General features: G+C 36.7%; 1 protein-coding gene across 1 annotated transcript; it reads right to left on the bottom strand.

The window, feature by feature from the left end:
* Positions 1-4,992: 4,992 nt before the first annotated feature.
* Positions 4,993-5,370, bottom strand: LOC116765002 (60S ribosomal protein L31-like). Its single transcript, XM_032654043.1, has one exon. The coding sequence runs from the start codon at positions 5,368-5,370 to the stop codon at positions 4,993-4,995; it is 378 nt and encodes a 125-aa protein (XP_032509934.1).
* Between the last annotated feature and the right edge of the window lie 13,174 nt (positions 5,371-18,544).

Here is an 18,544-nt window from a genome sequence, read left to right as displayed (position 1 = left end):
TATGTTCCAGATACATGTGGTTTGCAATTTTTTTTTCTCCCAGTCCGTATCTTGGCTTTTCAATCTCTTAAAAGGGTCTTTCACAGAGCAAAATATTTAAAATTTTGATAAAGTCTAATGTTAATTCTTCCTTTTATGGATCATGCTTTTAGTGTCAAGTCTAAGAACACTTTGCCTAGCCATAGATACTGAATTTTTTTCCTTTTTTTTAAAAGTTTAGTAGTTTTACATTTTCCATTTAAGTCCATGATCCATATTGAGTTGATTTTTGTATCATGTGAGAGACTTAAGTCAAGGTTTATTCTTCCTGCCTGTAGATGTCTAATTACTCCAACACCATTTGTTGAAAAGGCTCTCTTTTTGTTTCTCTGTTTTAATTTTCCTGCCTCCCGTGGTTTTCATGAACATATTTTAGAATACCATTTTGATTTATCTAAAGTGTTTTTGAGTGTATCTCTTTGCATAGCTTTCTTAGTGCTTGCTCTAGGCATTACATTTTATGTACATAACTTATAGTGTTGTGATTTAACCAGTTCAAATATTTTAGTATATTAAATAGTCTTACATTTATGTGAATTTGGAATTATACTGATTTAGAGAATTGTCCTTTTTCATTAATATTATATTTTATGTCTTTTCTTATTTAATTAAATAAGCTTCAAAAAAAACCCAAAGCAACAACAACAAAAAGTATACAAACCTCATCTCCCTCTGCATCTCCTTACCTTCCTACATTTATATTTATAATTATATTCATAATAATAAATATATATTTTTTGTATATTGTACTTGTATATTTATATTCATTTATATGTTTATATTTAATCAATGTTATTTATCAAATAATATTTATTAAATATAAACAGTTTCTCTATAGACTTTTAGAACCATATCTAAAAGCATTTTAATTGTGGGGTCACCCTTAAAACAATTTCGAAGACTCACGATAAGAATAATATTTTGTATTTAGCCATATTTTTCCTTACTATGTTGTTTTTTTTCCTTTGATGTTCCCAAACTCCTTCTCTTGTTTCTTTTCTGTTTAGAGAGCTTTCTTTATCCATTCTTATAGGATAAAAGTCTGCTGGTGAAAGATTCTTTTAATCTACCTACATCTAAGAATGTTTTGATTTTTCCCCTCACTCCTGGAGGATATGCTAACTGGACACTGGACACTGGGCTGCCAGTTCTCTTTCAGACTTGAAAAATGTTAGATCACTTCCTTCTGACTTATATGTTTCCTAATAAAAAGTCCTCTGTCATTCAATTATGTTCCCTCTATAGGTAACATGTCATTTCTTTTTCACTGCTTTCAAGACTTTTTCTTTGTCTTAAGTTTTCAGAAGTTTGACTATGATGTTTTATAAAAGTATAGAATTCCTTGGGTTTTATGCCATTTGGAGTTTGCTCACCTTGAATCTTTAGGTTTATGTCTGTTGCCAAATTTGAGAATTTTTCAGCCTTTATTTTTAAGTACTTTTTCATCTCTGTGCTCTATCTCCTCTTCTTCCAAAAGTCTGCAATGTATTTTAAAGGGTAAATGGGAAGCGACTGATAAGTTTTAATCAAGGGACTTATATCATTAAGCTTTTAATGAGAAACAAGCCATCCCACAACTTAGTGGGTTCAAACAGGTATTTAATTAGCTCACAACTCCGTGAGTTGGCAGTTTGGGTTGGTCTCAGCAGGGTAGCTTTTTTTCCAGGTCTCAGCTGGTGTTAACCATGCATCTTCGGTTAGCTGCTGTGTTGGCTAGAGGCAGGTGACTGTGGAAAGTCTGCACTGGGATGGCTTGTCTCAAATGTCCCTTGACCTTCCAGCAGACTAAACTGAGCTTTCTCACCTGGTGGTGGAAGTCCTGAATGACCTATGAGAAGCAAGCTCCAATGTGTAACAGCTTTGCAAGACTCTGCTATTGGTATGCTTGCTAATGTCCCATTGGCCAGAGTAAGTCACATAACCATCCCAAATTCAAGGGATGGAAAAATAGATTCCAACTTTCAATGGCAGGGGAAAATTTTTGCAATCCAGTGCAGGGTTATTATAATCTTTTTATTTATTTATTTATTGCGGTACGTGGGCCTCTCACTGTTGTGGCCTCTCCCGTTGCAGAGCACAGGCTCTGGACGCGCAGGCTCAGCGGCCATGGCTCATGGGCCCAGCCGCTCTGCGGCATGAGGGATCTTCCTGGACCGGGGCACAAACCCATGTGCCCTGCATCGGCAGGCAGACTTTCAACTACTGCGCCACCAGGGAAGGCCTATTATAATCTTTTTAAAAGAGTATTTGATACTTAGAGAGGTATGATTTGCAAGAAGCAAAAGTTAAGGCAGAGAGATCATTTTAAATAGGAAGAGAGAGAAAACTGGAGATTTAAAATATGCTTAAGGGGTAGCATTGACAAGTGATTCATTATGCGTGAGTAGAGCAGAAACGATGTGTCATGCATCGCTATTAGGTTCCTGTCTTGAGCAATTTGAGGAATAGTAGTGACATTTATTGAATTGGGAACCCTAGAAGTGGCAAGATAGAGACAAGGGTAATGAGTTCAGTTTGGGATAAATTTTATCTGAGGTACAGAAAGGCATCCAAGTGGAAATACTGACTACATTTTTCAGCAGAGGGCCAGGGTTTAAGAAGAGAGGTCTGGATGGAAAGAAAACGATCTGTAAGGTATCAACTTATTGACCATACATGGCTTTGGTCATAGAAGTGGGTGAGTTAAATGTTAATATTCATAAGAGTTCTATGGTTCTGAAAATAAGAAAAATGGAACAAGTGCAGGATACTATTGAGTTCAACAGTCTTTAGCAGTAGTCAGAAGGATATTTTATTTTACTCTTTTATTAAGCACACATATCTTTAGTATTTGTTTAAAAGACTTGAGTATATTTGTCAAAAGACAAATAAGTGCAAAATCCAATCTTAGTTATCACCCATGGTGGAAGCTACAGACTGACTTCCATGAGGGAAGGGTCAGGTGATTATATATGTGTAACAAGGAGTCAGAGCTGTATGATATAGGATCATATCCCTCATGGTATTATGTAATTATTAATATAACAACTCCAAATAGAGTCTAGTCTGTCTGATCAGGGTTGCTAACAAGAATTCACTCAGTAAAATAATAATAGACAAAATTCAAAAATATTTGGGATGATATATGACTTAGTTTCAACTATGAGAATTGAACTGGATTTCTGAAGTCCAGAGGTCATGGCCAGCCAAAATTTCTGGCCATATGTCACCTCTGTCTCGTGTGCATATTTCTTAGCGTGTTTATGCATCTTTCAGCTCTAGGTGGAATTAGAATAAAGTACAGAGAATTTTTTTTTTTTTTTTTTTTTTTTGCGGTACACGGGCCTCTCACTGTTCTGGCCTCTCCTGTTGCGGAGCACAGGCTCCGGACGCGCAGGCTCAGCGGCCATGGCTCACGGGCCCAACCGCTCTGCGGCATGTGGGATATTCCTGGACCGGGGCACGAACCCGCGTCCCCTGCATCGGCAGGCGGACTCTCAACCACTGCGCCACCAGGGAAGCCCCCAGAGATATTTTTAAGAGAAGTAAATTAAGATATTTTTATCTTGGGATGGAATCTATACATCAGTTTTTGTATATGTGAAATTTAATAAAATTTGGCAAGTTTGAGTGACAGCCTCGTAAACCCAGTTTAAAACGTTATTGAGTAATTGATTCAGAATGGTGATGTAAGCTGAAATCGTGCTGTTTATGTACAGTATGTTATGAACATTTATACAAACTTCAACTGTAACATATTCATAAGTTAATTTCTTGGATTTATAAAAATCCCTAATACTTGAGAAGGCTTTTTCTCAGAAAATTGAAATGCTTAAAATGAATCTAAAATATATTTTATTTATAAATTCTGTTTAAAATATTTGAAGTAGTATTCTAAGTCCCTTTATAAAGATTATGGTTTTTCTAGACTTATACATTAAATAGAATTTGGTAACTGAACCTGACAAGGGTTTTGAATTTGTAACTTCAGAAAGTTAAATTTAAAATAAATCATAAGACTCTGAAGTCTTTCTTATATACAAAATCTACCCTGAACTCAAAACAAGAAGGAACTAAGTTAGAAGACGGTTGCATGAAATGAAATCTGTTAGGTAGAGGCACAGGAAGAGGGGACACTGGAGAGGTAGAAGAATGGGACCTGATATGATGCAAGTACAATACTAGAATCAGAATAAGATGCTGGGAGTCTTGAGATGGAATGAACCTTGGGTTGTACAATGTCTTATTAAGGTTAATGATTAATACAAAGTTCAAGAATGTCCAAAATTCAGAGCTAGTGAACAGCAAGGCAAGGAGTTGATCCTCCCTACGCTCCCACTAGACCATTTGCAACAAACTCCCCTTCAGTTCTTTTACTCCCTTCATCTCCAATCTTGCATAATGACAGATGGACAAAACGAGTTGTAAGAACCAGCCTGTCCACATTGGTTGGTGTGTTATAGGTGAATGGGTGTTCAGAGCAAACCATGGGCTCATGAGAGCTAATTTTCAACCTCCCCACTCAAGTGAAGCAGCCTCATTGTTTTATCCCTTCCTTTCCCCAGAATTGGAAAGATACACTAGGTGTCCTCCTTGCTTCATACTCTCTCATATACCATAATCCTCTAGGAATGTTTAGACTTCTACATGCCTTTGAGGCTAATGGTATAAGACTATAACCTTTCCTTTTTCTTTGTTCTCAACCACTGATGTTTTAATTACTCTTTCTGCATTAATTTTTAAAGACAAAATAGCACGTGACTGGTAATCTTTCTCTTCTCGCTAGGCTCTTCTGCTATTTTGGGTGACTTCTGTTTTACCAATATCCTGATCCTCAGTTTCTTGACAGTTTCATCTACATGGAGTGTTTCTCCCATTCCAGTTCAGCCATTTACTCCCATAACCCCATCCTGAACCTTATTCCTTGAGTCATCTCTGCTTCTGTTTTTTTGGTTCTATAACTTTATTGGACAATCAGCAGTTAATTCTCATCCACACTATCTGTAGATTTTTGAAAGTAGGGACAGGTACATAGGTAACCAACATATAGAGCTTGTTTGGTGAATCTTCATCTTCATTACACTTTCTGGACAACTGCACACAGATATGGTATGGGACGTTCCTTATTCCTTTGGCCCAGACAGCTTCCTTGAGCCTGGTGTCAATGTGTAAATCTGGAGTTCCCATCTGCTTCATGGCAAATTTCCAGATTATTTTGAGTGCTCGAGGGGCACACTTCTTGAAACCCACTCCTTGGATGTGCTTGTGAATGTTGATAGCGTATTCTTTGGTCACCACCTCATTGATGGTGGACTGACCCTTCTTCTCGCCACCCTTCTTTGCGGGAGACATCCTGCCATGCCAGGGTTGGAAAGGAAGAGAGAAAGGGATTGTGGGAGGATCTTCTCTGCTTCTGATATCATATAGGCAGGATCACAGAGATGACCACAGCCTCCTATCCTTCCATCCTTCCAAATAGCCATCAAATCTATTGGGTGGACCAAATTGTTCATTTGTTTTTTTTCCGTAAGATGGCTCTAGTAGCACTTAGTTATCTTTAACTTTATTTGAAACAATTTTGTTAGATTTTATGTGACAGCTGTCATATCAGCATGCATTTAAAAAAAGACTTATCAAAATTGGTGAATTTTTATGTAGCCATTTTAATATCGAAGATGGAAGAAGAAAAGCAACATTTCTGGCATATTATGCTTTATTATTACAAGAAAGGTAAAAACGCAACTGAAACACAAAAAGAGATTTGTGCACTGTATGGAGAAGATGCTGTGATGGATCAAACATGTCAAAGTGGTTTGGAAGTTTCGTGCTGGAGATTTCTCGCTGGACAATTCTCCATGGTCAGGTAGACCAGTTGAAGTTGATAGCAATCAAATGGAGACATTAATTGAGATCAATCAATGTTATAACATGCAGGAGATAGCCAACACACTCAAAATGTCTAAATCAAGCATTGAAAATCATTTGAACCAGCTTGGTTATGTTAATCACTTTGATGTTTGGGTTCCACGTAAGTTAAGTGAAAAAAAACCTTTTGACCATATTTCCACATCTGATTCTCTACTGAAACGTTTAGACTATTCTGTTTTTAAAACAAATTGTGATGGGCTATGAAAAGTGGATACTGTAAAACAATGTGAAATGGAAGAGATCATGGGGCAAGCAAAATGAACCACCGTCAACCACACCAAAGGCCGGTCTTCATCCGAAGAAGGTGATGTTGTGCATATGGTGGGATTAGAAGGGAGTCCCCTATTATGAGCTCCTTCTGGAAAACCAAACGATTAATTTCAACAAGTACTGCTCCCAATTAGACCAACTGAAAGTGGCACTTGATGAAAAGTGTCCAGAATTAGTCAACAGAAAATGCATAACCTTCCATCAGGATAATGCAAGTCCGCATGTTTCTTTGACGACCAGGCAAAAACTATTACAGCTTGTCTGGGAAGTTCTGATTCATCTGCCGTATTCACCAGACATTTCACCTTTGGATTTCTATTTATTTCACTCTTTACAAAATTCTCCTAATGGAAAAAATTTCAATTCCTTGGAAGACTGTAAAAGACACCAGAACAGTTCTTTGCTCAAAAAGATAAAAAGTTTTGGGAAGATGGAATTATGAAGTTGCCTGAAAAATGGCAGAAGATAGATAGTGGAACAAAAGGGTGAATACGTTGTTCAATAAAGTTCTTGGTGAAAAAGAAAAATGTGTCTTTTATTTTTACTTAAAAAACTGAAGGCACTTTTTGGCCCACCCAATGTTTCTCTCCATTCCTAGCATCACTACCCATTCCTCCGGCATCCCATCCTCATCCCTTTTCTGGATTATTGCTTCCACCTCTTACCTGATCTTGCCGACTCTGTTTTGTAATTCATCCCTGTCTGTTCCCTGTCTTCAGTGTTCCCTCTTTATAAAATTCAAATTTTTGATAGGTTACTGCCCTTAGGATATTGTCCAAACTCTTGGACATATGTATTTTATTTGAGCCCATTTCTTTTTTTGCACTTCAACTCTTACCCCAACTTCAACCCACTTCAACAATAACACCCCACATCCATCTCTCCACTCCAGCAAGATGGAAATTCATTGAGTTCTCCTGATATTCCATATATTCTTACCTCTAAGTCTTCAAGTATGTTGTTTTCTGCCTGAACTTTCAATCTCACACCTACCTATAAGTTTCACTCCCACCACTCACTTTATCTAGTTCTTTCCTATACATTTGTAGGTCTTACCTTAAATTTTACTTACTTTATAAAGTTTTCCCTAAATTTCCCCTGGCCAGGCAGCCCTTGGATGCCCCTACACCTTGTATGTAGTGCCCCTATTTTCATGTTACTAAAGCATTCTCTACTTCCTAATCAGATAATTTATTATACTTTACTATCATTACTTTATTCTTTGTAAGTTCTTTGATCAATACATATTGGGAGATGTTAAAAGTTGGACTTTACTAAACATCTCTTTTCTTTACTGTTTATATGAAATGGTCTGAGGAATAAGGCAGTATTATATTTTAGAAATATTTCCCAGTTTAGGCTAGCATTATTTATTTTCTTTTTTCTTTTTCTTTTTGGCTGTGCCACGTGTATTATGGGATCTTAGTTCCCCAACCAGGGATTGAACCCGGGCCCTCGACATTGAAAGCACAGAGTCCTAACCACTGGACCACCAGGGAATTCCACATTGTTTCTTTTCTTGATGAAAAATATTACACTGTAAAAAGGTGTAAATATTTTGAAGGAATATTTCAAAATATTGAAGGAAATGGGAACCGAAGATTCTCTGATAATTATGGAATCTTAATATCTGGTGTTTCATAAGGCTCCCTTTGTAGTACTTGCATTAATGTATTGAACTTAGCTGGACCTATATTAATAAAAACTAACATTTATTAATCATTATATACTAATCACCATGGCACTTTGCATGCATTTGCTCATTTGCTTCTTCATACCTTATTAAAAAATAGGCATTATTCCTATTATCACAATCTAAGAAATAAAGAAAGCAAAGCTGATAAACCTTAAGTAACTTGCCTAAGGTTTACAGTTTCTCTAAGTGGGGAAATCCAAGTACACACTCAGGTTGTTAGGTGCCAGGGTCTGCCCTCTGAAAGAAACAAATGTTTTAGCAAAAAAGTAAACTCAGTATAGGGGAGAAACAGTGTGATGCTAAGAAATCAACTTTTGAAATAGAAACAAGACCCTTATTTACTATTTCTCCAACTAGTTTCTATTTTTGAATCTATTTATTTATGATCACCTGACTAGCTCATACTACCTGTCCTGTTGGACATAATTAGATACTTTTATTTTATATTGACACTCATGATAGAGACATAAAATGATTGATCTAGGGAATGAAAACTGAAGGTACTGTTTGCCACTCTCATTACCTACTAAAAAGTAACCAAGTATCTTGTGGAAAATGCACTGAATGAGGAAATATCATATGGCCTACCATGGCAACAAAATCAAGCACATTGCCAAGAGCATGTTCAAGAACTATGGGTTGTATAGTCCCAAATCCCTAATTAAGAGCCCTTTCCTATAAATTCCCTGAAGTATAGACTAGTTTACTATTAGCTACAAATATCCTTGTCACAAAAATGACTTCTTTTGCACTAAATATCACATATACCAGGAGAGTGAGCCTGACAATAGCATAGTAAAACTGATTTCTCTAAATTCTGGGTTATTACACTAAGTTCTCAATATTTTGTAATAACCTATATGGGAAAAGAATCTGAAAAAGAGTGGATATAGGTATATGTATAACTGAATCACTTTGCTGTACATCTGAAACTAGCACAACATGTAAAGCAACTATACTCCAATATAAAATAAAAATTGAAAAAAAATAAAAGCTAAGTTCACATAGCCAGGAACAAAACTCATATGAGGGATGTTTACATAGTATATGATTGGGATTTGAAGGATGAGTTCGCAGGCTGGGAGGAAGAAGTAAGAAATGGCAACAGAGGTAATGAATTTCCCATTTTAAGACAAGGATAGGTCTCTGCATTTCTATTCCCTCCCTTCCTTCTCTCCTTCCTTCCTTCCATCCGTCCTTCCCTCTGCTTCATATTAGGGATTCAAATGTATGAATTCAGGGGAGAAACATGTATTTTACTCAAAGAGATACAAACCCTGTCAGAAGTGCTGGAACCCACCACTCATTTTAGACAGCAAATTTGAAAATCATCTACCCATTCCAATCTGTTTATTTAAAAACAAACATTAAGAAATAAGATATGTGAAAGATTATTATCCATTTTATGTTAATACTTTTTACATTATTTTTATATTTAGAAAAAACCTCTCTTAAAATGAAAAGGATATTATTCTAAATTATAATTCAATTTTTTACACAAATCATGAAACAGCATCAAGAAATTTAAAATAAAAAACAAAACCAATTTTTACTATCTTCTATTTGTATGAATTTTGGTAATTTCCTTATTTTCTGGGACTTAAATTTCTCACCCACAAAGTAAGGACACTGATACCTCTCCTATTTCACAAAGATTGAGAATCAAATTTGAGAAGGCACTTTGTGAAGGCTAAAGGATTATGAACATGTTTGTAATTATAATGGTGTTGTCTATTATTTTCCCAGCTAAGCCTTAGTAGCAGTTGCAATTACTAAATCAGTATTCATGTAGATAATATCATTCAGAATGCTCTAGAGATCTCTTAATGAGATTATATAAAAGCAAATATTTTATCCAGTATTGGAATGCGTCACTTTTGAAAGTTAATGGATCAATCGCCTAATAGGAACAATAACTATAATGGTTTACAACAGAAAGTGGAAATATCTCTTTCAACTGCCATTCTAAAGGGAGTTAGGTGGGAGGGAAACAATTATGCAGAGTGGATAACAGTGCTCAGAATTATAAAATGTGCCCTGGAATCTTAATAAGTTCAAGTAGACAGATGTTTAAAGTTGCACTCATCAAGACTAAGAGAAATGCTTTTCCCACTGGTATTTTAAACTTTTTTTAAAAATCTGGATTCTTTACCTTAAAGCTTTTTATTTCTTTCAGAATAGATTGCTTAAAACTGTCACTTAGCATCTTTGAAATTAAGTCATTTATAGTTATTTTCTTTTCTAATCTGTTACTGACACCCTTTTACAGAGGACAGATCTATATGATTTAAGCTATTTATTTGTATTTTTCCTTTCCTCCCAGGGACTTTTTCAAGGAGTACAATTCCTATGAGAAGATTCTTGAAATAATATACTTTTTTCAATTCTGCGGTCAAACTTTATGGGACATCCTGATTGCCATGCACATTTCTTGGAGATTCACCAGTGCATATCAGCCTATTAATAGCTGTGTATCTTTTTGTTGTAGGACAACATACTTAACTATTTAAACCAGTGTTTTTTAAATTCCTTTGGCCATTGGTAAAGCAAAAGCTCCTCTGTAGTAAGGCTGCCTAAGCTGGATCCCAGGCCTGCCATTGATCTATCTGAGCCTAAATTTCCTCACCTGTAAAACGTGGATTATAAGACGCATAAGTCACAGGATTTTTGTAAGGATTACCTGAGGTGACATTTGTAAAGTGCTTAGAACATTGCCTGACATGACTGTGCAAGTGTTTATTAAAAAGAGTATCAACTTTCCTTTCATGCCTTATTTTTTTCAGAGCGCTGCTACTTGAGGGATTATGTAGCTGTAGGAGTCGGGCAGGGGGTATGGAATCTAATTTTAATAGCCCCCAAGATTGTAGGCTTCTTGAGGATCAGAGAAGTTAAATAATTTGCTCAAGACATAGTGGTGGAGATTCAAACCCAGACAATTTTTGGTCCTGGTCGTTATATGAAACTACTGCATGAAATGCATCTCTGAGGGATAAACAGAAGATTCTTCTTTCATGTAACTTCTCTCTTAGAAATGTTTGTTCCAAGTAAACCTTTATTTCCTAACACACATAAAGGATATGGGGCAAATAGGACCAGAAGAATTTTGCTGTCCTTTCAAAACTGGTTCAATTACTCAACAATTTTGGCTGTCTTTGTCACTTAAGTAAAAGATGAGAATCAAAATATGAAGAATAAAAGGATTTCAACCAAAATCTATCCAAATCCTAACCAAAGTAAAAATAATTAGAAAGGAATATGACACATTGACACAGGACAAGGTGGTGGCAGAGAGAGGAGAAAGTACATCAAAATAATTTTACGATATTTTAGTTAGCAAGCAAGGAAGAATGAATGTAAATCAATCTCCCGTGTTTCTTTTCATGCCCTTTTGGTAGTTTAAAAATTATTAGAGAAATGTATTTACCATTTCAAGTCACCCTGGCTCTTTCTAGTTAAATTTCTGTGATAGTTCCAATTTTCTACCTTCCTGCTTATAAGATTCTTTTTGATCAATGCATTACAAAAATCTTGTGACATTATTAAAAAGAAAAATGCCTGGAGTTCTCCTTATTAAAATGACATGGTTAATCTATCTTTTAAGCATACCTACTTGGTTTGCTTGCATAGTATACGTTAAATATTTGTTTTCTACTTTGCATTGGGCTGAAGGGTTAAACGGCCATGTATTTCTTCAACCCTGTTCCAACATTCTTTATAAACTTGCAGAGGAATTGTATGTGAGACTTGGTGGAAAAAGAATTAGCATATAAAATAATTAGAGTAAAATAATTTGGAAAAACCAATCAAATACCAACATATGTGATAGATCACTAGGAAGGAAAGAGAGAACTGATAGATCTGGGTTGATTTCATTGATAAAGGGTATCTGCCATTTTGCATATCAAGGGTTAGGAGAACCAGGGACTGAATTAAGTTTCATGATGTGAATGGGTACATTTGGATCTGGTCAGATTATGGAGCTCATCTAAGGATTGTCTAAGGTGTTTGTAATGTGATGGACTGCTTTACTGCCAGTACTTTGTCCCCCAGAATGTTGAGGTAGAGACCTGCTGTCAGATGCTGTGCGGTGGGCTTCCTTTACTGAGTAGAGGGATGAACCAAATCAGCCTCCACATTGCTCTTCTTATAAGACATGTCTCATTACATAATCTGCCTTTCCTATTCATGTTCTACACTACACCACTATTTCCCAAATTTTGTTATCAAGAACGTGTGTATTAGACACATTAATGCATATTTTGTAAAAAAAAAAAAAAATTTACCCAGACTGCTACGTTTTCTGACCTTAGGAATATGCTTTGTCATTAAAAATGCTGTAGGATTGAGTAGTCTAAGAGAACTTTAAGGCCTTTAGAACTTAAAGAACTAAGACCCTTTAAGGATTTCAAAGGGTCTGACAATAGCAAATTTTTACAAATCAAAGAGTTTCTGAATTATATTATTCAATAGATACAAATAAAAACACTTCAAGTCAGTATTCTGCATGTACTATCTGCATGACACTGAATTACCTCACACTCGTAAAGGATAAATGTATTTGTCAATTTTAATATAAAAATTTGGCATTTTAGATATGTGCTTATCTTTCTAAACTTTGCATATGCCAATTAAATAATTCTTAAGATACAGAAAAAAATTAGAAAGAAGTTTAATTTATTTTATAATTATTGACTATCCTTTATATGGTACTTTGGTGATCAGCTGTATTAGGGGTTAATCCAATTAGTGTAAATATGCTTTATTATGCAAACAGAAGTTTGAATATGGCTTTTCTGCCTTTGAAAAAAGTGTTTATTCTGTTTTTACAAAGAATTATTCCAATAAATGAAGATAGTATTGGAGAGTAGTATGAACTCTCTGGAGAGTCTCTCTGGGGAGAGGCTAAATGAATTGCTATTCTAGTTCTCTTTCCAAATTGCTGTGTGACCGTGGGTAAAATTTCAGTGGAGTAGCAATGCAGTAGAGAGGTTCAAAATAAACATTGGAGCTCCACGGACTAAGTTGGAAGCACAGTTCTACCACTGATGAGCTCTATGATCTTTGGCGAGTTATTTCACCTCTCCATGTCTCAGTTTCTTGATCTGTTAAAGGGATATTAAAATAGTACTCAACTTGTACGTAGAACAGTTACTGGCACATGGTACGCACTACTTAACTCTGCTTTAATTATTAATTACTCTGGGCTTCAATATCTTCAGCTGATGGAGTTAGACTAGATGATTCTCAATGTATTTTGTTTCTAACATCCCAGGGTTTTGTGCGCTAGATTATCAACAAAGAAATTGAAACATATCTGTCTTTATACCCATGAAGAAGCTATATAACATAGTAAAAAATATGCTAAAATTGTATTCAAGAAGCACGCGATGGGATACAGAAATTCTATTCCCTCTTCTTTTTTCTTTTTTTTTTTGGTAGGGCTATTTCTCTTTTAATAGCTTCCCCCACCCTGCACACGTAAGAACATTAAATGCAGAATTATTCGGCTATTGGAAAAATACAGTCCTCTTTTTGCAGCATAGAAGTGCAGTTTGCCTCGATCTATTTCAATGACAAGCAATTATGAATATTCATTTATTTTTATTGAATATTCATCAATATTCAATAAAAATAAATCTATTTGCAAGGATTTCCATCAAAAAGGGAAAAACGGCTTTTTGGAACTTTCGTCTAGTTAGAGATCTAACTCGATGAAGCATTCTAGGCAGCCTAAGACCTCTGTACAGGTTTATCAGTGGATCTTGTATTGTGCCTGCAGAGATTAGCAGGATTCAAAGGTGGGAGGGGATGGAGGAGGGCACTGCTGGGTTAAGATTAGAATGACATCATGGAGAAAGACACAAGAAGGAAAGTGTAAGGTTTTTTCCAGGTATCGTAGATTGGCTAGGCTAATTTCTTAAATCTCAACATTATTGATATTTGAGGCTGGATAATCCTTGTAGTGTGGGGTCTTCTATGCCCTGAAGCATATTTAGCAGCATCCCTGGCCTCTACTAGCTAGATGCCAGTAGATCTCCCCGACTTGTGACAATCAGAACTGGCCCCTGACATTGCCAAATGCCCTTAAAGGGGGCAAAATCACCCCTGATTAAGAATCCGTGCCTTACAGGAATAGTGTTCTTGTATAATCCAGTGGGTAGTAATTTTGTTTCAAGGGACAAAGAGCAGATAGCCTTGAATCCTTGAGGAAAGATGCTAACTTCCTTAAGAAATGAGGAATGAATGAAAGTGTTCGTTCTTTTACGATGCCTGTATTTATGAGTAAGTTCAATTGTGGTCTATAACATAGAAAGGGGGAACATATAGAGATGAATTATATACCACAACAGTATCATTATTCCCCCTGTTATTAATAAAAGATAAGGTGAAACTAACCACCTGCCACCATGAGAAATTTTTTTTCTTAATTTTAAGATGATTCAAAGTAAAATCACAACTCACCGATGTTTCACAATAACTGGGGAAAAAACATTGAAATCAAATGTTCGACACAATGAGAAGGACCAAATATGATCTGCAGCTTTGATGTACTTCCTTTTATTTTTTCCTTTGGGATCTTAAGCATCTGTCCTGCCCCTGATCTTTGAGAGCTGGGAATGAGGTAGCTCAACAGTATAGCCATGGCTTGAGTCCAGCAGATCTCAGTGACTGGTATCCTCGGTTAAGAAAAGTGAAAGGGCTAGAGGACATAAACATTAATTTTGGGAGAAGGTGAAAAGTCAGTATATTTTGCTGACCCTTTCAGTGAGGTCTTCAGCCAGTGTCAAGTAATCAAACAATGCCTTTAGTTTAACCTTTGGTCTGTCGAACTGAGAACAAAACACAATCACGGTCATAAAGCTTTTGCTCTTGTAAATAAGAAACGTGGGTAAAGGTTATTAGACGGTAAAAGCACGTTTAGTTTTCTTTTTCAAAACGAGATGGAAGAGAAAGAAGACTGATGCTGTACATGGGAATGATGTGAGAAAAGAAGAGCAATTTCCAATTTTATGAGAATCTATTGCAGTGTTGTTAATTTCTACTTTTAGAAAAATTTAATGTAGGATCTAAAGAGAAATCTATGTCTCCACATAGAAAATATGACTCTAAATTGTATGCTAGAGCAAAGGAAATCATATCTCTCACATAAAATTTTGTACTTACACGCGGGTGCACACTCACACGCCAATTAGGTGGCTGAGAGGTGACGACGGTGCTGGCAGGGACTGCCATGTGCATGGTTTTGAATCATGCTCATTGCTCCTATTCAGGTCACTATCTATAATTCAGGCTTATTCAAAAACACGCCACTTTGTCAGTTTTCAGTGCACTATTTTTAGCGATAAAATGTTGCCATTAGGGAGAAAGAAATATGGTTCTCCCTCTTTTGTTAAAAGATACCTATTCTGCAGCAGAAATACTTATGTATTTTTCACTTGCTCTCTAGTATTAACTTACACTTTGACACGGAAAGCTTGAGGTCTTTTGTGGCAAATTATTCATCCTTCGCATTTTGGTTGTTAAGGTGACTAGATAATAACTGGTATGTTATTATTATTTTAAATGAAAGGATGTCTTAAAATTCCTTGCTATTTTAGGCAGATCATTCAACTCTTTTGAAAGACATTAGTATACCATTTCCAGGAAAGCTGAGTTTATTGACTCCTTCCAATACTCTGTTTAGCTTGGCTGTCATCACACCATCAGGTGTGAGGTATATAAATAACCTCACTTTAACATGTGAGAAATAATAAAAAAGACTCCTTCTGGATGCTAAGATGTGAAATTAAATTCCAGGTGCTTTTCAGAGTTATTTGGGACATTTTCCAGTTGTCAATATGGAAGTCATGTCACGCAGGGCAGGGATCTGTTGCCATGGGAAAGCACAAGCTGCACCGTTTGACAAGTTGGCAGTTGTTACATTTGGTAGAAAAGAAAAAAAACTTAGAGACAGGTACTGGAAGATGGCTGTTCACCAGGGATTGGTGAACTGGCTTGGAAAAAAATTAATTATTTTTCTTTCCTTTTCAGAGACATTTGTTTATGCATAAAGATGATGGTCTTTTAGGTACATTTATCCCAGAACTTAGGCATAACTCTGTCCCTTAAATATATAAGTTTATTGCATCCAAGCATTTAATTGATTCATTACTAACATTCAGATTACCAATTCCAATGTGTGAGGGCTTTTCCCCATTCTCTCAAGCAATTATCTGACAAAAGCAAAGTGCCCTACAATTCAACTCAATCCTGACACTATTACCTGGAGATAGCATCAGATTCCACAGGTTAAGGACTCAGTGCCTCAGGACTGTGTCCACTTCAGATGCCAATCACAAATCCAGGCTGTTATCTATACGTCTGACCAACTGGCTATCGATCAGATGTTCCCATGACCCCCTCCTTAGGTCTGATTAATTTGCTAGAGTGTCTTGCAGAACTCGGGAAACCAGTTTACTCACTAGATTACCAGTTTACTACAGAGAACACTAAAGGATAAAGATTAACAGCCAAACGAGGAGATGCATAGAGCAAGGTACAAGGAAAAGACACAGAGCTTCTATGCGCTCTGAGCAGGCCACTCTCCCTGAATTTCCAGGTGTTGATCAAGCTGGAAGTTCTTGAATCCTTTCCTTTTGGGGTTTTATGGAGGCTTCATTACATAGACATCGTTGATTAAATCAACGATGATTGGCGATTGATTGGCGATTGATTCAACCTCCAGCCCCTCTCCCTTTCCCAGAGGTCAGGGGGGTGGAACTGAAAGTTCCAACCCTCTAATCATTTGGTTGGTTCCTCCAGCAACCAACCCCCACCCTTAAATGGGTCGAAAGGTCTTCTCATTAAGATAACAAAAGACACCTATATCACTCTTATCACTTAGGAAATTCCAAGTGAATTTTAGGAGCCCTGGGCCAAAAATGGGATGAAGATGAAATATATATTTCTTATTACAAATCACAATATCACAAATACTGGGAATTCCCTTGCAGTCCAGTGGTTAGGACTCTGTGCTTTCACAGGCAAGGGCCCGGGTTCAATTCCTGGTCGGGGAATTAAAATCCTAGAAGTTATGCACTAGTGGCCAAAAAACCCCCAAAACAACAACAAAAAAAAAACCCCAAAACACGAATATCACAAATACTCATTTTAGAATGATGATATGATAGATGCGTAATTTAGCATTCATTTGGACTGGGCTATGGCTTCCATATGATGTTTGGAGTCAAACACCAAATTGTTGGGTGAAGAGATTAAAGGCCTCTTTTGTTTAGTCCTAGTGAGGTTTCCATTAAATATATTGTTTTTTGTTCCATTCCCTCAGTACCCCCAAAGATGTTGACAACTAGGCAACAGTTCAGAAAAGAGCAAGGAATATTAAGAGGATTGACAAATTGATCTTTCAATAAAACAAAAAACCTCCACATCACAATTGAAGAAGCATGTCAATTATTAATTTCCCTTTAAATTCAAGGGGGCACCCTCTATCCAAGACATCTGCTATCTCTCTAAAGTAAAACCCACTGTAGCCCTCATTTGGCCTACATCTAGTAGGAATTAGACCCTACTTAAGATGTTTAACATTTGGAAATACTAGAGTGTGTGCCGTAGTCCAACCTCTCCCATATAATATTTTTGCCTGACACTTAAAGAGTGTAAAAAACCATTTTTTCTCCAGTCAGATTTTTAATTCTAGATGGGAGTAAAAATAGTTGGAGTTTCAAAGTAAATTTCCAAAGCCAGCTACCCTGATAAAACAACATACAATCAAGTAGAAGAAGTATAACGGAACGTCAGACAATAATCAGTGTCAAGGCTGTAAAGGGTAAAGAGCTTTATTATTTGGGGTCTTAGGAATTGCAATTCAGGAGACACAGATTTGGGTAAAACCAAAAGAGTGTTCCAAGGAAGAGAAAGAGTCAGGGGCTTATAAAGGTAAGAGCCACATGTTGTTAAACTTTTCTTTCAAAATTTACTGTTGGCTCTGATGCATAAAGGAAATATTTGTCCTTAAGGGATAGGCTGTCATGAGTTATTTAGGGTAGGGGTTCTATAAGTACCTTGAGTTTCTGGAACATTGTGTAGATGTTCTGAATATCTGTGTTCAGACAAGAAGTGGTCAAATTTCAGATTCCAGCCAGGTTGAGGCATGCCTACATCCTGCTTCCTGAATGGCCTCCCAGCTCCCTTTTAGAAAGCTCTTTTAGCAAAACCAACTCTATTTTGATTTTCCTTCTGTGGGAAGTTGTTTTTTTTTTTTTTTTTTTTTTTTTAAGAAGATGTTGGGGGTAGGAGTTTATTAATTTATTAATTTATTTTTGCTGTGTTGGGTCTTCGTTTCTGTGCAAGGGCTTCCTCTAGTTGTGGCAAGTGGGGGCCACTCTTCTTCGCAGTGTGCGGGCCTCTCACTATCACGGCCTCTCTTGTTGCGGAGCACAGGCTCCAGATACGCAGACTCAGTAGTTGTGGCTCATGGGCCTAGTTGCTCCTCGACATGTGGGATCCTCCCAGAGCAGGGCTCGAACCCGTGTCCCCTGCATTAGCAGGCAGATTCTCAACCACTGCGCCACCAGGGAAGGCCAGTTGGTTTTTTTATACATCTACTGATTGAGTTACTCTGGAAGCATATTC

This window comes from Phocoena sinus, chromosome 14 (genome assembly GCF_008692025.1).
Source record: "Phocoena sinus isolate mPhoSin1 chromosome 14, mPhoSin1.pri, whole genome shotgun sequence".
Taxonomy (NCBI): Eukaryota; Metazoa; Chordata; class Mammalia; order Artiodactyla; family Phocoenidae; genus Phocoena; species Phocoena sinus.
The sequence above is the reverse complement of the archived record's forward strand: the minus strand, read 5'-3'. Positions and strand labels throughout refer to the sequence as shown.